Source organism: Nelumbo lutea, chromosome 5 (assembly GCF_056320005.1).
Source record: "Nelumbo lutea isolate HS-2025 chromosome 5, American lotus-T2T, whole genome shotgun sequence".
NCBI classification, from domain to species: Eukaryota; Viridiplantae; Streptophyta; class Magnoliopsida; order Proteales; family Nelumbonaceae; genus Nelumbo; species Nelumbo lutea.
The window spans coordinates 4,979,714-5,001,351 of record NC_142688.1 but is presented as its reverse complement, the minus strand read 5'-3'; the positions used below and the strand labels follow the sequence as shown (position 1 = coordinate 5,001,351).

The window sequence follows — 21,638 nt, the reverse complement described above, 5'->3', positions numbered from 1 at the left end:
AGCATGCACAATGCACATGAAGTCAAAGTGCTAATATTATATATAATATTTTAAAATATATTTTTTGGAAATGTATATTTAAAACCAAAACATATATACAAATATATCAAAATATATATTTTCTAATATCTGAAAATATATATTTCGAAAATATATATATGATATATTTCAAAATATATATTTTTTAGATATATATTTATTATTTAAAACAAAAATAACTATATTTAATAGATATTTTTTTAAAATATATATTTTTTTACATAACACGATTCAGTTTGATTCAGTTTCGATTTTCATGTAAAAACAGAAATCGAACCAAATTATTGATTTATTTATCTTTGCAATATGAAATTGACCGCTAATAAAAAAACCGGCTAAATCGGACCGAATTGATCGGTTTAGTCGGTTTGGATTTATTTGTTAACAGCACTATCAGCATCTGCATGTGCATGACACGAGCACCCTAAGTACTTACTTATCTTTAAAAAGTTGTCGTCTCAACTCTCACATGTCTTTTCTCTCGAAGCTTGCTTTTTCGCCCGAAGCCCCAAACTGCTCTGGATACTCTGCACAACCGACAACCGACAGATAAGTAAAGAGAGAAGGGGAAGGAACTATTTACTAGCCAAGTAGGGAGGGGAGGAGATGAAACAGTCCATGCTCTTCGTCCCCAAAACCCTTTTTGGATTCTTCATTCTTCTCTGTTATGAGCTCCGCATCTCCTCCGCGATTGTTATTCTTAGAGGCAAGTCTTTTTCCATTCCCTTCATCGATGCTCCAGCCAGATTTGGTAATCTCTCTCCCTCTTTTCCCCTTCCTCCTTTTTTTTTTTTTTAATTTTTTTCTAGGTTAAGTTTCATGGTTTTCGTTACTTCTAGGTTTCAGCCTTTTTTTTTCTCTTTCTATTTTGTTTCAGATGTTTGTTCTTTTATCCGTTCTAATTGAAATTAGAATTTTAGTAACAATTGATATCTAAATCTTCTTGTTTATTTATTTATTTGTTTACAGCTGTTGGTCTCAACAGGTCTGGGCTCTGTGGAGCTTTGCATTTGGCAGATCCTCTTGACGCATGCTCTTTGCTTCGTAACGATTTGAGTTCTGAACAAATTGTCAATGTGCCATTCGCTTTGATTGCCAGGGGTCAGTGCTCCTTCGAGGACAAAGTCCGTAATGCTCAAGACGCCGGTTTTCGTGCTGCAATTGTGTATGATAATCGGGATGTGGGAAATTTGGTTTCCAGTAAGTCCTATTTTCCCACATGAATCCTTCTTGTACCTTCAATTTGATTTCAACATTGTGCACTCATGTCATTCTCTGGACACTTATAAGGGGAACAGATCAATTGAGTTGTTTAGCTTTAACAAAATTGGATTGGGGTCCCCAAGTTCCTGAGATTTTTAGCGAGTTGGGTTTGTGACTTTTAACGGTTTCTACCTGGCATTTGAGACCTAGGGTTTTCTATATTGGGGGCACTAAAAATAGAAAGATTTTGAGATTGCATAAACTGTAATGGATTACGCCAATTCAAAGCGTTTACTCAATTAGATCCACCTAGATTATACCGTAGCCTAGAGATAACCATGTCAGTTTTATGATAGCTTTTTCCATCAATCATTTGCATTCTTTTGTGCTGTTATTGGCAATAATAGGGAAAGAGTATATATGGTCTTCTCGACTCCAATTGTGGTATTTGGTTTAGTGGGCCTAGCTGGAGGGTTTAGATTTCACTTTGTTCGTAACCATTTGTATGAGGAACCTATTTGTTAATGCTATGGTTTAATGTTGTTGTTCTTCTAGCTTGGACGGAACATTAGTTGGTTCTACCTTGTGGAATATGGTGGATATTTTCTGTTCTTGAGTTTCCAATCATCGTCGTTCATTTTCTGTAACTTTTTCTCCCCTTATTTTGGTGATATCAGTACAAGCATGCGAATACTTTATTGAAAGGAAAAGATGAGGTAAGGAGCAATATTACTCACTCAAAAAGGGAAGACAAGGCCTAAGAAGATAGATGATTAACAACCCTCCCCCATTGATAAAAAAAGAAAGAGAGAAACAACCCTCTTCCCCTAAAAAAAGAAGTAAAAGAAAATACAGGACCCTTCAAGCTACCAATTCTTAGCAAGAAATCTTATCATATCATTTTCATGGGCAATGTGTCTCGGAGAATCATATTTTGATCAATTCCTTTTCTTCCTTCCATATAAGGTGCTCATGGAGGGTCACATCACGTAATGACCAAGATATTTTTTACTTAGTGCTCCTGGATACTTTTATATCCTTAACTTTTTGAGATAATAATAATAAAATAAACATTATTAAATTAAATTATTAAGTTTAATTTAGAATACTAGTTTCTTTTATTATTTTTCTCATTTATTAGCGTTCAATCAACATGTTTACTGCCTTGAACCTTTGAAGACTTCAAAACTTGAACTGATTATTAGCATGGAAGAACACAAAATTTTATCCAATTAACACATATTAATCATTTTCACATCTTCTTTTTCTTCGACCCTTTCTTTTCTTTCAAAAATAGAGGCTGAACTCCTCTATTTTTTTTAGATTTCTTTTCTTTCTTCTTCTTTTTGTCATGAATGTGTTGATTTTCTATGTTTCAAATGAAGCTTATACAATTTTTCATGAAGATTATAGACGATTAATAGCGAAAGATGGTTGTTGCTTGCTATGGAACCTAAGGACTTACCCTAAGATTCATTGTTTTTGTAATCATTCATGGAGAGAGAGAGAGAAAGAGAAGAAGAGGAAGATATGATTGAGAGAAAAAGAAAAACCATCTTTTGGATACCGCTAGTTCATTATTTATATTAACTTAATATAAAAAGAATGGAAATTATAAGTATGCCCTTGGTGGCACTCCCTAGAAACAAACTAATAAGAAAGAAAGAAAATAACTAACTGACATCATCTTAAGCAGACAACCCACTAACAACAACTATAAAATAACAATTAAATAATCCTCACAACACTCCCCCTCAAGTTGGGCTGAATATGTCTATCATGCCCACCTTGTCACATAACTCATTGTGTCGCGAGTATGGAAGTCCTTTTGTGAGGACATCAGCAAGTTGTTCCTTGGAGTTGACAAAAGGGATGCATATTTCCCTTTTTTCCAATTTTTCCCTTATGAAGTGTTTGTCCACCTCAATGTGCTTGGTCCTCTCATGTAGGACAGGGTTGTTGGCGATGTTTATGGATGCCTTGTTGTCATAGTAAAGAGACATGATTATGAACAACAACTCCAAGCTCCCCTGAAGATTTTTTAGCCAAAGGACTTCAGTCACCCCATGTGCCATAGCTCTATATTCAACACTTGACCTTGCTACCACACTTTGTTTCTTGCTTTTTCAGGTCACTAGGTTTCCTCCCACAAATGTGCAATACCCACTCGTGGACTTTCTGTCATCCACAACACTTGCCCAATCGGCATCTGTAAAGACTTTCCACCTTTAGGTGATTATGTTTACTGAATAGTAGACTTGTTCCAAGATACTTTTTCAAATATCTAAGAACTCTCTTTGCTGCCTCCATGTGTGGTTTCTTACGAGAGTGCATGAATTGGCTTAGAACCCCAACTGAATAGGCAATGTCTGAACGGGTCATGGACAAATAAATCAGCTTTCCCACTAACCTTTGGAACTGTTTCACATCTTTTAGAGGTTCACTATCACAGTCACCCAACTTGTGGTCAACATCCATGGGAGTATTTGCTGGCCTTGCACCTAATTTGCCTGTGACTTGTAATAGATCAAGGGTGTATTTCCTTTGAGAAATGAAGATACCCTTTTCTGAGCGGACGACTTCAGTTCAAAGGAGATACTTCAGGGGACCTAAATCTTTCACTTCAAATTTAGATGCAAGGAATTGTTTCAATTTTTGTATTTCTGAACTCCAATTTCCTGTAATGATGATATCATCCACATACATTATCAATACAACAACCTGTTCCCTACATCTCTTCACAAAGAGTGTATGATCAGACTGACATTGCTTGAAGCCCACCTGCTGAACTACCATGTGAAACTTGCTGAACCAAGCTATAGGAGATTGTTTTAAACCATAAAGAGACTTTCTCAGCTTGTACACTTTATTTTCACTTCTCTTGGCACAAAATCCAGAGGGTTGAACCATGTATACTTCCTCCTCTAAGTCACCATTCAAAAAAACATTTTTTATGTCCAGTTGATGCAATTCCCAGTCAAAGTTAGCAGCTAATGACAGGAGAACCCTAATTGAGTTCATCTTAGCTATTGGAGCAAAAGTCTCATCATAGTCATTCTCGTACACTTGAGCGTATCCTTTGGCTACTAATCTTGCTTTGTGCCTTTCAACTGTTCCGTCTGCCTTGTGTTTAGCTATAAACACCCACTTACACCCAACGGGGTTTTTCCCCTTTGGAAGATCCACCAATTCCCAAGTTTGATTTTTATGAAGAGCATTAATCTCCTTCTTCATGGCATCTGTCTATTTGGGGCATTTAAAGGCTTCTGCAACATTTCTGGGAACATGGTTGCAATCAACTGCGGATAGAAATGCTCGGTATGAGGGGGAAATGTGATCATAGGAGACAAACTGGGTAATGGGGTGTTTGGTAGTGCATGACCTGACTCCCTTTCCTTGAGCAATAGGAATGTCAAGGTCATCCAAAGTAGGAGTAGGGGTATCAATGGGTGCAACAAGGATTGGACTTGTTTCCTGGGAGTCTAACGGTGTCGGTTGCTCAATGTTTGGCTGCTCCACATCTCTATCACATTGTTGATCTCTACGACATGTACGTTGGAAGACATGAAAGGGAGCAAGGTCTGGAATAGAAGGAAGAGAGACTTGGCGGACCTGAACCTGTTTCTCCTCTTCCACACTACTATTCTCCCCCTGAAGAGAAGCAGTGAAGAATGGCTCAGACTCGAAGAATGACACATCCATAGACACAAAAAACTTATGACTAACGGGATCAAAGCACTGATACCCTTTTTGAGAGGAGGGATACCCCAGAAAGAAACAAGGAATGGACCAAGGGTCTAACTTACCTTGAGACGGAGACAAATCATGGACAAAGGCACGACAACCAAAAACTCTCATGGGATTGGAAAATAAAGGGGATTGAGGGAACAACAACTGATGAGGGGCCATGTAATTCAGCACTTTGGAGGGCATGCGATTGATGACATAAGCAGCTGCAAGTATAGCATCCATCCAAAACCTTTTTGGAACATTCATGTGTAACATCATCCCGTGAGCTACCTCAAGGAGGTGTCTATTTTTTCTTTCTGCAACACCATTTTGTTGTGGTGTTCTGGCGCATGAGCTCCTGTGAATAGATTCATGGGAGGCAAAGAACTCATTGAGCTCACCATGGAAGTATTCTTTTGCATTGTTAGATTGGAAGATCTGTATTTCAACATGGAATTGCGTAAATACCATCCTCTGGAAGTCTTTCACAATCTTTGGAACTTCGTCTCTACTACGCATAGGGAATACCCATGTATAGCGAGAGTAGTCATCAATCAATGTGATAAAGTATTTATATCCGCCCTCAGAGATTATAGTAGTAGGCTCCCATACATCAGAATACACAACATGAAAAGTAACACTTGATCTTTTATTATTTGAGTGAAAAGTTGTTCTACATCGTTTGCTCAAATAACACATTTGACATTGGAACTTTGACACTGAACATGACTTAAATAAAACCGGAAACAAAGACTTAACTATTTCAAAAGAAACATGACCTAACTGGCTATGCCACAAAAAAATTTGACTCTTATTTGACTGGCTATGTGACCCTGAGGATGACACCGAGAGACCAGTTTTGTTGTCGAGAATGTAGAGACCATCCACTAGGCTCCCTCTATCAATCGTCCTCCCAGAAGTTAGGTATTGAAAAACACATGAACCAGGAAAAAAAGGATACAATATAGTTTAAAAAGATTGCGATACTACTAATTGAAAACAAATTTATAGGAAGTTGAGGGACATGCAATACACAATTCAGGTTAAGGCCATGGGGAAGAGATATTGATCATTGGCCTGCAATGGAGGAGAATGAGCCATCTGCAAGTCTCACTTTATCCCTTCTTGACAAAAGGCTATAAGTCTGAAATAATTTCGGCTTACCGGTCATGTGGTTAGAGGCCTCTGAGTCAATGATCCAAGGGGAACCAGTGGGAGTGACATGGAATGCAGAAGTCGTATTACCTGATGTAGATGCAAATGAAGTAGGAGTACTAGTGACTAAGCTGTCCATCTATCGCAAAACCCTACCATATGACTCCAAGTGGTTGCTGAAGGAATTCATTATATCTTCCTTGGAGTCAGAATTATTAAGGTGGTCCCGAGTAGTTCCGACAACCTGAGTATCTTGGGTTGCCACATGTGCTGCATTATGTGATGTGTTCATCTTCTTCTGACCTTGGCCTTTACCCTGTTATTGGTTCTTCAATGCCCACTTGGGTTTCCCGTGAATGTCCCAACATGTGTCACGTGTATGCCGTGTGCGTCGACAGTGGGTACAGAACTTGTCTTTATCATCAACCTTCTTGGTGTCACTTTTCTTCCCCATGTTGTTATTACTCATTGCAGCCAAAGCAACTTGTTGCTCTCTCTCGGTTGTAACCATCACACTCCGCTTACTTTCTTCCGATTGAATAAGGGAGTATACCTCGTGAACCGACGACAACCGACGACAACTCTTTGCTTCCTAAGATCTGAACTCTCAAGGGTTCATAGGCAGGGTTCAATCCCAACAAGAAGGCAAACACACGCTGTTGAGAAACCAACTTCTTGTAGGCCTTAGCATCGTCATCATGTTTCCACTCTATAGCCTAATAATGATCCAATTCTTTCCGTATAGAAGTAAGGGCTGAATAATAGGAAGACAAACTATGATTTCCTTGTTTACAGGTTGAGGATTTAGCTTGCAACTGGTAAACCATGGCATAATGCCTTTGCTCAGAATAGGTAGTTTTGGCCTGTTCCCAGATCTCACTAGCGGTGTCAGCCCACGTAAAGTTCTTCTTCACATCAGGTTCCATGGCTGCGAGGAGCCAAGACATCACCATACAGTTTTCTTGGTCCTACCTATCATGTTCAACTATTTCACTCTTGGGTTCTTTCACCCTTCCATTTATGTAACCAACTTTTCTCCTTGCCGTTACGTAAAGTTTTACACTTTTAACCCACTCCAGGTAGTTTAGACCATTTAAAGGGGTAATGGGCATATGGGAAACATCATGTTTTCACCTCCCATTACCAGTTGTGCTGTGGGTTGGTGTAACCCCTGATGAAGTTGAATCATAGTTTGCCATAGAATACTGCTGAAATCAGTCCAAATCCCACACAAGTACACAACAACCACAAACAAAATACCAACCCTCAAGAAATTTACTTCTGGGATGTGGAAAAGAAAACCAAAAAAATTGTTGAAATCAACTCTGTGATGGTTCAGTCATTAAACCAGTCCGGTAATCAGTCCAACACCAGCCAAGGCAGATGTTAGAATAGTATACTAACAGTCCGACTACAACCCATATAGTCTAACAATCTAACATCCAAACGAATGCTTAGAACCAAGGAATAAGGCCTTCACACCATTGGCCAAAAACAAAAAAACAAGAACACATACCCTGTCCAACACCTGTATGAAGGTGCCAACCAGAAACTGACTTCACAGCATCGAACAGAGAAGAAAGGGAGTCTCTTTCTGCATCGCCCTTCTTCGACTAGGGTTTCCTTGATATTATGGCCAAGGAAGAGCCGCAAGTAGTCTGCTAGGGTTTCTCTGTCTTCCACGTCTAAGAAATCAAAGAAGGAAAAGAGGACGAAGCAGGTTCAAATAGGAGAGATCGAAATTCTTTTATAGCTCAGAACCTGGCTCTGATACCATGTAATCATTCATGGAGAGAGAGAGACGAGAGAGAGAAAGAGAAGAAGGGGAAGATATGATTGAGAGAAAAAGAAAAACCATCTTCTGGTTGCCGCTAGTTCATTATTTATATTAACTTAATATAAAAAGAATGGAAATTACAAGTATGCCCCTGGCTGCACTCCTTAGAAACAAACTATTAAGAAAGAAAGAAAATAACTAACTGGCAACATCTTAAGCGAACAATCCACTAACAACAACTATAAAATAACAATTAAATAATCCTCACAAGAGTTTTTATTCAGAAAAAAACCATTACCTAGGAAATTAGGTGGAAATTAATAGTAAGAGATAGGTTTTATTCATAAAAAAGTCACCTTGTCTTGCATCAACGCCTTGAATGCTGTCTTTAAAGTCCACTTCCTTACTTTGACAATCAAGAAATATAAAGATAGCTTAATATGTAGAGCAATGAATTGGCATGGTCACAACACTTTCTTTTGACCCTCTAATAAAACATGACATGCTATCTGTTGTGGATGCTTTTATTGGAAAGAAATACAGCCGCAAACAGCAACAGTAATGGGCGTTACATTTAGTGTTCCTATTTTATCTCTTAGCTAAATTTAGGGAACTGCGATCGTTCCCAAATATAGCAGGCTGGAATTTCCTTCCTATAATGGAGCTGGAGATCCTTTGGGATGGCTGTACAAACATGAGCAGTTTTTCCGCAACCAACGAATAAAGGACAGGGACAAGGTAGGATTAGCCGCATTCCACATGACAGAGGAGGCGCAACTCTGGTTTTATAAATTGGAGCAGGAGGAACCTGGGCTCAGTTGGACCCAATTCAAATCCTACTGCCTTCTCAGATTTGGGCCCCCATTAACAAGCAATCCATTAGGCGAACTAATCAACCTCAAACAGACTGGAACTGTGGCCGAGTATCAGCGTCAATTTCATACCCTCCTTACAAGAGCATCTTTGGTACGACCAGACCAACAGGTTGACATGTTCACCACGAGATTAGTGGAAACATTGAGGGTGGATGTGGAGATGCAAAATCCCCCCAATCTGGTTGATGCTATGAATTTGGCTCGAGCTTTTAAACGAAAATTGTAACTCAACCGCGAAAGTATCATTATAGGGTGGCATCAAACAACATGGGCAGCCCCGGAACCACTCGGAATGGCTCCATCTTTAGTAGCTAGCCGAGAACAGAAACCACAAACAAACAACAATTCCAGATCGGCATCCAGTGTGGGAAGCAACGTTGTTACACCCCCTATTAAGCGCTTGTCCAGGGCTGAGATGGCGGAACTTTGGGCGAGGGGACAATGTTTTAATTGTGATGAATTGTACTCAGCAGGGCACAAGTGCAAGAGATTTTTCTGCCTTCTGGTGGATGAACAAGAGGAAGATGAGGCAGAACCCTCTTCATTGGAACCCGAGATTTCACTCCATTCAATTACTGGAATAAAAACCTCTCAAACTATGCAATTGCAAGCTCGGGTAGCAGGGAAACCAATACTGGTCCTTGTTGATTTAGGAAGCACACACAACTTTGTAAGTGAACAAGCTACCCTCCAGTTGGAACTTCCAATGGAAATCAAACCGAGACTGTAGGTAGTCGTAGCAAATGGTGAAAGAGTAGACAACCCGTGCATCTATAAGGGAGTCCAAATACAGGTCAATTCTGAATCCTTCTTTGCTGATTTGCTTGTGCTATCCTTGGATGAATCCTTCAACGCCCTAACGATGACCTTCCACTTAAATGGAAAGCAAGTCACTTGGCAAGGTATGAAGGCCTCTATTAGGGACTTCATACAAAACTGCTCTATTTGTCAACAACACAAATGGGAAAATCTGCATCCAGCTGGTCTTCTTCAGCCCCTTTCGATCCCAACGCAGATATGGGATGATATTTCCATGGATTTCATAGAGGGACTGCCCAATGTTGGGGGAAAATCAGTTCTTTATGTAGTGGTGGATGGCTTCTCTAAGTACGCCCATTTCATCCCTCTTTCTCATCCGTAAAACGCTACTTCTGTCGCCCATGTCTTTTTTACTCACATTTTTCGTTTAAACGGGTTACCGGAATCTATTGTCAGCGATAGAGACCCAGTTTTTACTAGTACCTTTTGGAGGGATTTGTTTCGGTTAAATGGTACCACCTTAACCTTTTCTTCTGCTTATCATCCTCAATCAGATGGTCAAATTGAGGTGGTGAATTGAACGATTGAGATGTATCTCCGTTGCTTTGTTGGGGATCAATCGAGACGGTGGGTTGATTGGCTTCCTTCGGCCGAGTATTGTTATAACACTGCCTATCATTCTTCTTTAGGAATGACACCCTTCCGAGTTGTCTATGGCCGTGAACCTCCTCGTTTGTTGTCCTATGAACTTGGTTCTACTCGTTTGGAGGAGATTAATCATTCCTTACAAGAGCGAGATGCTCTTTTGGCTGAAATTTCTCTTCGTTTACAATAGGCACAACTCCGCATTAAGCAAGCCTATGACAAGCCTATGACAAGCATCATTGGTTGAAACTTCAGCCTTATTGTCAACTCTCTTTGAGTCACAGGGCTGTTCCTAAATTAGCTCTTAAGTTCTATGGGCCTTTCAAGGTTTTGCAGCGAATTGGTGAGGTTGCATATAAGCTGGAACTTCCAGAGCACAGTAGGATTCATGATGTTTTCCACATTTCATTGCTCAAGCCGTTTAAGGGTGTTCCTCTTATCAGTGTTCCCTCCTTACCACCTTTGAAGGAGGGCAAAATCATTCCTCAACCTCAGTCTATTGTTCGTTCCAGAATTAATCGAGGTGTTATTGAAGTTCTGGTGGAATGGGCCAGCTTACCATTGGCTGAAACTATCTGGATTCTTTTGCTTGTGTTTCAGGACACTTATCCTGAATTCGAGCTTGAGGACAAGATCTTAGTCCAGGAGGGGAGTAATGTTGTGGATGCTTTTATTGGAAAGAAATACAGCTGCAAACAACAACAGTAATGGGCGTTACATTCAGTGTTCCTATCTTATCTCTTAGCTAAATTCAATGTTCCTATCTTATCTCTTAGCTAAATTCAGTGTTCCTATTAATTAGGTAGTAGCATTATTATTTCCTATTTAAAGATAAATGTTTGTTAGGAAGTTTTCCTAAAGAAGGACTCTTACCTTCTTGTAATTTCCTATTTAAAGGAACAGATGATATTCAATAAGATTATCGATATTTTCAGTCAAGAAAGAGCAGAGGAGAGTTGGTGATCTCTTTAACAAATCACCATTAAGGCGCTAAAGATAGGTTCATCGAAAAAGGGAAAACAAGAAGTTTTCCCCGTTAACCGACCTGTGACGAGATCCTATTCATGGGCCCTTAATACTATCAACCAAGTGAAAAATCAAATCACCCAATGAGTTCTTGCTTGGGTGATTTGGTTTTGATGTGTTCACAAGGTCATAACACTTACTTGCTATAGTCCAATAAAACACAAACATGCTATTAATCAAATGAAAAACCAAATTATCCAGTGAGTGAATTTTGTTGTTACCCCAAATTGCACACCGACAACCTGCAAACATTTAAAAATAAATAAAGAGAGTGCCTTTGGGGTCTACTACATTACTATGACAGTTTAGAAATATCAGGGTAGCCTAACATGTTGAATGATGACTTTGCATGGCCACAACACTTTCATGCAACCCTCCAATGAAATGCAAGCATACCATCATCAAATGAAAAACCAAATCATTGAATGAGTGCATGCTTAGGTGATTTGGTTTCAATGAGTTCACATGGTCACAACACTTTTTTGCAACCCTACAATAAAACACTGGCATGCTAATAATTAAAGGAAAAATCAAGCCATCCAATGAGCGCATGCCTTTTTCCTACCATAAATGATACAAAAATAACCCACTAACATATGGAAAATAGAGACTACCTCTAAGGTCTTCTACCTTACTATGGCAACAAAGAAATGCCAAGATAGCCTAACATGTGTTGTGATGTGTTCACATTGGTCAGAATACTTTCTTGTGGCCTTCCTATAAAATACTAACATACTATCAATAAAAAGAAAAATCAAATCACTTAGTGAGTACATGCTTGGGTGATTTGATTTGGATGAGTTCATGTGGTTACAACACTTTCTCGTGACCCTCCAATAAGCCACAAATGTGTTATTAATCAAGTTTAAAGCCAAACCACCTCATAAGTGCATACCTTGGTGATTTGGTTTCTATTAGTCCACATGGTCACAACTCTTTGTTGATATTCTATCAATCAAACGAAAGACAAAATTACCCAATGAGTGCATGCTTATTTTTACATGAACTACCCACTATCATATGATAAATGGAGTACCTCAATTATCAATTACCTTACTAGGAATATCAGAAAATTTGAAGGTAGCCTAACATGTGAAGCGATGAGTTCACATAATCATAATACTTTCTTGTGGCCACAAAATAAATAAACACGCTCTAAGTCAAAGGATGAACCTTGTCATCTAGTGTGTGATTGAGTGTGTGCTTGGGTGATTTGGTTTTCATTGTCATCATCAAATTTTGTGGGATTGGTTGAACTTATTGGGATTAATTCAAAGTTGTGGTAAAGGTATTACATAGGAATGGCAACGGGCGGGGCATCCCCTCCCCGACCCCGCCCTGCATGCAAAATCCCTTACCCCGTCCCCGGTGGTGGGTGGGTCACCTCCTCCTTATTGGGGATGGGGAATCCCCGAATTTTCCAAGCCCCGAGTCAACACCTACAAATATATCATATTTGGGGTATTTTGGAAATTATATTATGTGAATCTTGGGGTATTTTAAATTATTGGATCCTAAAGGTTTTAGGAATTTGGGGAAATTTTAAAGATATTTTAGAAAGTAATGTTAAACCTAGGCATATTTTAATAATTTACCACCGGGTTTGGAGAATTATATGCAAAATCCATCCCCGCCCCATCCCCGGTTCGGGGCAAAAGTATTTTCCCTGTTCCCGTTTAAGATCATGGAAAACCCGCCCAATTTGGAACAAGGTGGGGCCCCGGTTTTACAGGGAAAGTTGCCATCCCTAGTATTACATTACTTTTTTTTTTTTTGAGAAAAGGTAAAGTATCATTATATCAGTATGAACAAAAAATATACAGCAAGACGATGTACTCCAGGAAACAAGAAAAAACTGCTCCCTTTAACCTTGATCCAAAGGTATTACATTTTTCACGAGTAATCGTAGATTCCATTTATGAATACATGGTAAAGAGATGCACAAGAGCGCTAAAAATCACCTCTACCGAGTACCAGATTCTACACTCAAAAGTGCATCTTAGTTAAACATGAAGCACCTTATTTAAATTTGCTGAACTCTTCCAAAGCTAAAGTGCAATCCATCAAAAAGCTGAAAGAATATGTTCATATGGAAAAATAAAAAAAGGCCTTTCCATTCCCATGGAGGGAGTTTAACATCAGTCACCAATTAGGAAAACACTTCTCCATCTAAGCTCAGGACTAACAATGTGAAATTAATCTTGGTATTAAATGAATATATACTGCAAACTGATTAACTTTCCATTCTCATTTATTACTTTCAAGAACTGTCAGTGGATTTTGGTTATACAATCACTTTACTAAAATCCACATTTCAATGCTTTTTGCTTTTCACGCTTGCAGTAAGAGTGTAAGACCCTTTATTGAATTTTCTAATATTAATGCTGTCATCAGCCCTTTTTTTGGTTGAGGCCTGCCTTGCCCATTTGATCCCTAAAGGTTAGCAACAGTTTCCTCATTGAATTGCTCTTTCAGAATGTACAGTTCTTTATGATTGTAGCCTGGGGCATTTAAGAATTTTGTAGATGTCTAGGATTCTGCCAATATTATTTCTATTTTCAAAGGTGCAATTCTTTTGATGCAGTGATCGGAAATTCTGAGGGTATATGGGTACATGCGGTATTTGTTTCAAAGGCAGCAGGTGAAACCTTGATGAAGCTTGCTCGAGGTGAAGAAGGTGAATGTTGCATCAGCCCTTTGTTAGAGGAGACAGCCTGGACTGTACTGGTAATATCCTTGATTTCTCTTCTTGTCATCATATCAGTGCTGGCAGCATTCTTCTTCACTCGTAATCATCGGGGGTACCGTCAAGGTAGATATTACCAATATGCAACCCTAAGCAGTCAGATGCTGGAAGGTCTTCCTTGCTTCACATTCAACGCTGCATGCCCAAGTGAACACTGCAGAGGAGACACTTGTGCTATTTGTCTTGAAGACTATAGGAATGGAGATTCCCTGAGAATTCTCCCCTGTCAACATGGTAAGCTGATCATAAATTTTGTAGTACTTGTTTCAAGGTGCTTCCTGTTATGGGGTAGAATGGAACTTGGTAGTTGGTCCCTAATATTTCTTATCCTCGTGTCCTTTGAATTAATTTTTATTGTTACAGTTGATTAACTTGAAACTCTCTAGCAGAATTTCATGCAAACTGTGTGGACTCATGGCTGACAAAGTGGGGGACATTCTGCCCAGTGTGCAAGCAAGATGTTATTGTAGATGCAATGGACTCAAGTGAGCAAAGATCAATACTCTCATTGTTGAATGCTGGATAATGTGATATTTGCCCGTTTGATTCTCATGTAAAGCATACATGGCTTCTATCTTGGTGTACCACCAAAAGGGGAACAAGTGTTTTTTTCCATCTTGATTTCTTCTTGTAAATGCAAATCAATGAAAATCTCTCTCTTCTTAGTCTTTTTGTCCATCTAATATGCATGGGTTAAATGTTGGCTCACATAAATGCAATACCTTGATACAGTCAAATCTATTACCTTCAAAAAAAAAAAAAAAGATGCTGATTGGTAAATTTCTTTCTAATTTGGAGGTTGTTCTGAAATGTTGGTATTCCAAGGGTAATGTTAAAACAAGTATCTGGGACAGGTAAGCAGCTAATATTTTCTGCCAAGTCAGGTAATTGTGGGAATGGTGTTATTAGGGTTGTTCTGAAATGATGGTATTCCAAGGGTAATGTTAAAACAAGTATCTGGGACAGGTAAGCAGCTAATATTTTCTGCCAAATCAGGTAATTGTGGGAATGGTGTTATTAGGTACTAAGATTGAACAAACCTACAATTTCATGGCTAATACTGCAGACTTTTTTTTAAGTTACTCTAGGTTTTTGTTATACTCTGTCTTGCATAGTTGTACAATGTCAATACTCTTTTTTTATCAGTAACAAAATATTTCATTTCATTAATTTGAAATAAGGATACAAATGGAGGAGATAACCTCTCTTATCTCCCCCAAACAAGAAAAACAGAGCAGAAAAATTACAGTTGAGCCCAAAACAAAGTACCCCTCTTAACCCCTTGTTTTGCTAACCCATCAGCACAGGAGTTTGCACCTCTCTTAACCCAATTTACTTCAACTTCCATGTCATTTATCAGCCACTTGAATTTTTTCTTTTCATTACTGTACACGTACAAACCATTGTTATCGCCCTTCAGCCATTTGACCACCAGTTTGGAGTCTCATTCGATGATCAGCTTCCTTATATTTAAGTGCTTATCTCTCTGTACACCTTCTAATGCTGCCAAAATCTCAGCTCTAAGAGAATCACCATCTTCAATTGGGCCTGAGAGCAAGGCAATTATTATCCGTTCCTCATCCCTTAACATACCTGCAATACCCGAAGCCTGGGTTGCCAACACTAGTCCCATCAAAGTTCAGTTTGTAAAAGCCACTTGGAGGAGGGGACCAAACTGGGAATGATACCTTCTGAACCGGGGCGGAGAAAGCAACTTCTTTCCAATTTCTTGACAGATCTCCTATTGATACATTGTTGAAGGGTTCCATAGATTTAAGCCAATGTATTACCCTGAAACAAATCACCTCCTGAATGGTTTCCTTGTTCCTCTCCTTCCCTGAGAATAATTTGGAATTTCTTTATTCCCAGATGGTCCGTATAACGGCAGCCCTTACACAATATCACATTATTCTTCCCTTTTTCTTTGGCAATCTGAGGAAGGACAGAGCAAACAAACTTTTAACATCTGGTGGCGGGGCCCACCTGCATCCAAACAAAGAAGAAAACTATTCCCATAAACCTTTAACAAAAGAGCAAGAGATCAATAAGTGGTAGCAATTCTCACCATCAACCTTACAAAGAAAGCGCCAATAAAGAGACAAACAGTTCTTGGCCTTTTTCTTTGAAGCATGTCACAGGTGTTGATTTTTTCCAAATATGCTTCCTAACAAAAACATCCAATCTTTGGTGGAATAGGTTTATTTCACACCTCTTTAACAGGAAAAGATAGATCCTCACTAGCTGTCGGTTGGGTTAGGGAGTTGAAGAAGGATGAGCAAGTAAACAAGCCATGAGGAGTGGGAGCCCAAATTCTTTAATCAGCTTGAGAGGTGTCCAAAAACACCCCATCGAGTTTGCCCTTCTCAATCCCAAATCCCAACTGAACCCAAACCCAGAGTTGGAAGGAACCAAGAAGGTAGAAATAGGTTCATTTTTATAAAGAGAATGCAAACACAGAAGGGAACTGATCGCTCAAAGGAAAATTTCCCACCCACACTTGTTCTCAAAATTTAATACAGATTACAGAATGCAAATCATACCTGATCCAAGGCAAGAAAAAAGGAAGGATGGCTTGGATAGATTTCCACGGGGATGCTCTTGTAGTCCTTACTCTAATTTCAGTTTCCCAGCTATTTGCCGCTAATCCATGGATGGTCACCATAATGTCAATATTCTTGAAATGCCATGCCACAGTTGCACAATGCAAATCTTCTTTGAATGCCATGTCTAATATTGCAAACTGTATTTTTTTAAAGTTGCTCTAGATTTCTATTATACTGTCTTGCATAATTGCACAATGTCAATCCTCTTAAAATGCCATGCTGCAGTTCGACCTCTGAGTAGGATTGCACAGTTGCACAATGTAAATCCTCCTTGAATGCCATGGCTAATACTGCAGACTTTTTTTTTTGGGGAAGTTGCTCTAGGTTTCTGTAATGCTCTATATTGCATAGTTGCACAATGTCAATACTCTCAAAATGCCAGGCACCCTCTGTTTTTGGAAGTTCCTTACCAGTTTACATTTAGATGGAATAAAAATCTTTGCTGATTTTCCTTGAGATAACATTGTTTTTAGAACAGGCACCCTCTGTTCTTTTCTGTATAAACTCCACTGTTCAAGTTGCTCTTCTAGAGCTTGTTGAGATGTAGCTATCGTTTGGGTCATCTGGTGGGGTGAGTGTGCCCAAGACCTTGGTTTTACAAGTGGTTTGTCAACGTCTATTTGATGCCACCACTGACCTGGATCGTCCAGTTGGTGTGCCAACATTACCAACAAAGAAGAAATTGGGAATGCTTCAACTTTGACCTTGGAAATGCATGTTTCCAAGGTCTGGCAACGTTAACGTATAAGCTACTGCTACAATAGGCAAAAGCCTTGGGCTGTTAGACATTATATTAAGCAAGGAGGCTGCAGCTTGCAGCCTTGAGGGATGTCCTCCAGTTGGAGCTTGACATTCCACAGCTACTGTCTGTAAAGGGCATAGTTGGTAGCTGCAGGTTATTCCTACATTGGGGAATTTTCGTTTGAAAAAGAAAATCTACAAGGGAAAATGAGGAAAAGAATTCCTCTGCATGTTCTTAAAATTCACAAGTTTGGTTAGTCTTTGCTTCATTACTGTTTTTTGGTTATTTATTACTGGTTTATTTTCAGTGAAATATTTATTTGTAAAGGTCGAAGAAGATCCTGAAGGACCTGATTGCTGGACGAAGTGATAGCAACTTCATATGTTACTACATTTCACTATGGCAAGTACTAGGGCTGCAAGTTGGGCTGGGTTATGTCTGGTTGAGGTTAGTTCTAATCCAATCTGAATTGTTGATCCCCCAACAATGACCATAATTATTGAGTTGGGTTTGTATTGGTCCAATTTCTTCCTTCTTTTTCAATCTTTTGCTTTAAAAAATGTTGTGTGGAGATAGAAATGGTGCTTTTGGAGAATTATAGAATTATATTTATGTTACATACATAAATGAAAAAAAAAATCAGCGATGAAATTATCAATCTAACTTTATCAATTTGGAAAATGTATGGGAAAGGCATCTTATTGCAATATATAGTATAACTATGTAAACATCATCATCATCTAAGCCTTGCCCCAACTTCAGTTTGTTCTATTCAATGCTATGTATATTGTTGAAGTTAAAGGCAACAGGTGTCAAAATTAACATTGTGTGTGATTGATGCGTTCATTTAGTTATTGTGACCAGAATCGGAATCAGAAAGCTCATCTTGAGATTGTTTGATGAGTCCCACCCAGTTCTAGTCAAATTCTGACACCATTTTAAGCCCTATACAAGTTTCAGCATTGTTGATTGATGATTCCAATATAAAAAATATGCTCTTTTACATAATCAGAAGCTCTCACTTCTCAGTGTATTAAGTTATATCTCTTGTACAACCATAAATCATAAGGCTGGCTCTGTTCGCTCTCCAGAACTATTGGGAACAAGTGTGAAGTTTCCAAATCCAATTAATGTGAGTAAAGCTTAGTGCTGTATGATGAATCTATTCATTGTTAAATAAATTTTTAATTTTATTTGATTGAATTATTTCAACAGCAGTGAGAACTTGTTGTAGGCAGCAGTGAGAACTTGTTGTAGGATAATGAGAAAAGAAAACGAGCTTGTTGCAGAAATGGTGAAAGAGGGAGAGAGTTACCGAGAGGGGAAAACAAAGGGCAATTTGGTAAAAAAGCCTCCCGACATAACTGAATTTCTTCATTGATCAAACTTGAACATTTAATATGTAAAGTCCGCATCCGATAAGGACTTTGGGAGTCCCATTGGCAATGGTTAATTCCACGGGCTTTATGCCAACTGCAAAGCACCAATACACCATGTTGAATGCTTTTCCGATGCTACGGGGATTACAAAATACAAACAAGGTGAAGAAACCAAACTTAAACTGCAAATCCAGTTGTTTTTAGTTTAGTTTTTTTTTTTTTTAAGCCCCCAGTGGTTTTTACTTTTTAGTTGAAACATCTCTCCACGTGTGCGTGGTACTGTAGCCCCGTGCTATTTGGTCAGTTTCCAATCCATGTTATTGTAAATTATAAAATCGCCCCTGTACTATGCACTCACTGACAACAGACTCCCTTTAACTTTTATTTGCAAACAAGGACCTCCTGAATTTTTAGTTTTCACGTTGTGAGAAATATTCTCTTTGTTGGAGTTTCATCACTTAATTTTGAAAAAGATTCTAATTCAGTTGTTTAAAATTTTTTGAAGTTCCAAACCACTCTTTTCTTATTTATTTGAACAATATATGAATCGATTACTTTTTTTAAATATAATATTGAAGTCGAGGTTCAAAATATCGATACAACCCGTTACACAGATAAGGGCGTATTGGGCTGTATCTTGGCTCACTCTTCATTTTTTTTAGTTTTTTTCTTCGAAACTTGTTTAGGGGGTTGGTTTAAGGCCCCGTCTTTCCCCTGAAGTTGGTGGGACCCTGAAACACCTTGTTAGTGGCGTATTAGAGGGGTCTTGATACGATATGTATAAGCCGATACACTTTGATACATGACAAAATTTTGAACTTTGATTGAAGTTTTCTTAATTGCTCTAATAAACTTACAAATTTTTGGCTGAATTCCATATTTAAATAAAATGGTAGAGGTTTCTTTTTGATAGCTATAAATTTAAGTTATCATGTGGTTTTTCTTGGTTTATTGGAGAAAGGAATGGATGATTTTTGTATTTTAAGATGAACATAGACATTCATGCTAGTAAAATGAAACAAAAATTTAAAGAAAATTGTTTTCTATGTCAGCAAAATGATTAGATTGTTTCATTTAGAGAAAAATAGAGGTATTTTGGGGTCAATTAAGGTTTAAGAGAAAAGGGCAAGAAAAAGAAAATAAACAAAATTCATGTGGGTATTGATAATTTGATGCATTCCATCAAAGGCCAAAAGGGGTATTTGTCACAAAGTAAAAGCTTAGAAGGGTCTTTGTCACTAACCCCATACTACAGGGGGTAATTGGAATACGATTTTAATCCAACAAGAGCCAAATTCGGATACTCCCATTGGTCCTAACAAATCGTGTTGAATATGAATTCAATCTTTCAAGGGTTCGTTTGATTTGTAGTCGGAATAAGAATCAGAATCAAAATCAAAATCTTCTGGAATTAGAATCGGAATGGTCCATTTCCATGGCCTGTTTGTTTCAGACCATGGTTTTTAAAACCGAACCAGTGACCGAACCGGCCAGGGGTCAGGTTACCGGTTTGAATGGTTCGACCGTTCGACCCAAACAACTAGCTTGTTCTGACAAAAAAAATTAAAAAAAATAAAAAATTTGAAAAAGGTCAAAACCCTTTGAACGGTTAACCGACTAGTTCAGCGGTTTGCTAACCAAAATCAACGATTTTGGGGGAAAAAACAGTTTTGGGAAAAAACATAACTGGTCAGGTGATCGGTTCCCGATTTTTCCGGTCCGATCCAAATTTGAAAACCATAGTTCAGACACGAGAGGAAATGAGAATTAAAATCAGCAGAAATGGGATTTCATTCCCAATGGAGAGGCAGGAATGGCCATTCCCTCAAATGGGGGATTGCCATTCTAATAAGAATGGGAATAGGATTCCGAATTCCATCTAACCAAACAGTTGGAATAATTCCGATTCCGATTCCTGACCCCTATTCTGCAAGAAAAAGAAAACAAACAAAGTTTTTTTTTATTTTATTGTAATTTTATATATGTATTATGCCAAATTATAAATTGGCTTCGTAAACCTTGACTCATTTCAATTCACCCATTCGGCTGTTCCCCTTCCATTATCATTACCACCGCAAGTAAACACCCTGCACCCCCTTCTATTCCTCATCTCCTATAGCAATCTAACCCAAAAGCAAATGCCAAAACCCTAGTCCAATCAAATATTTCTCTTCCATTTTCATTCCGTTCTATCTCAATAATTGTTTCTCTTTCATTTTTCATTTCCCAGCAATCCGCCGCTATCCCTATCGCTTAGCCACTACCATTGCCGCTACAACCAACAATCGACCATAATTTGGTAACTTTGATGGGAAACTCAACCGACGGAAAGCTGAAAACAAACGCATAAAAATACGGACTAGGAGTAAAATTTTACACGGATCTGTATTTACACTGAAAGCAAACACATCTCTTTTTATCCAAAACAAATGGATTTGTGTAGGTTTCAACTACATAAAGTTTTTGCTTAAGATATTAAAAGTTTCTCAACAAGGATACTTATTAGTTCGAATTGGATTTGAGTAAGATATCCATTATTAAGATAGAACGGATTGGATTCGAATCATGATTTGTAAAATCCCGCAGATTCATATCGAATTCAAATCTCTCTAAAATTTTACTGAATCAAATCGGATAAACTTCTTACTAAATTCGATTCCATTCATTTGGAGTCTTAGGGTCCTTGTAATTTATTCTTTTTTTTCCTCTCTTTTTTATTTAAATAAATTTGTCATGTTAGCTTGTTTGCGTGAGATGTGACGTATATCAAGTTATCATGAAAAAATAAAAAAGAAAAGTTTAGTGGACTACGCGTGGAGCGGCATCTACTTTTACATTGCTATTGCTGGAGCCTTAAAGGCTCGTTTGATTCTCCATGGATTAAGCGTTTGTCGTTGCCGTTGGGTTTACTATAAAATTTCTATGGACCACATGGCGTGTCCTAACCGTCACAAAATCTC

The 21,638-nt window shown here is 38.4% G+C and overlaps 1 protein-coding gene across 2 annotated transcripts; it reads left to right on the top strand.

Moving 5' to 3' along the window:
* Positions 1-441: 441 nt before the first annotated feature.
* RMR1 (receptor homology region transmembrane domain ring H2 motif protein 1) lies at positions 442-14,622 on the top strand. 2 transcript variants are annotated; one of them, XM_088946155.1, is made up of 4 exons: positions 442-790; positions 1,009-1,239; positions 13,793-14,188; positions 14,344-14,622. In XM_088946155.1, the coding sequence occupies exons 1-4, from the start codon at positions 646-648 to the stop codon at positions 14,478-14,480; spliced, it is 909 nt and encodes a 302-aa protein (XP_088802281.1). In that variant the 5' UTR covers positions 442-645; the 3' UTR covers positions 14,481-14,622. The 2 variants fall into 2 exon arrangements, with proteins under 2 accessions (XP_088802281.1, XP_088802282.1); XM_088946156.1 differs by having other exon boundaries at positions 496-745.
* The last annotated feature ends 7,016 nt before the right edge of the window (positions 14,623-21,638 follow it).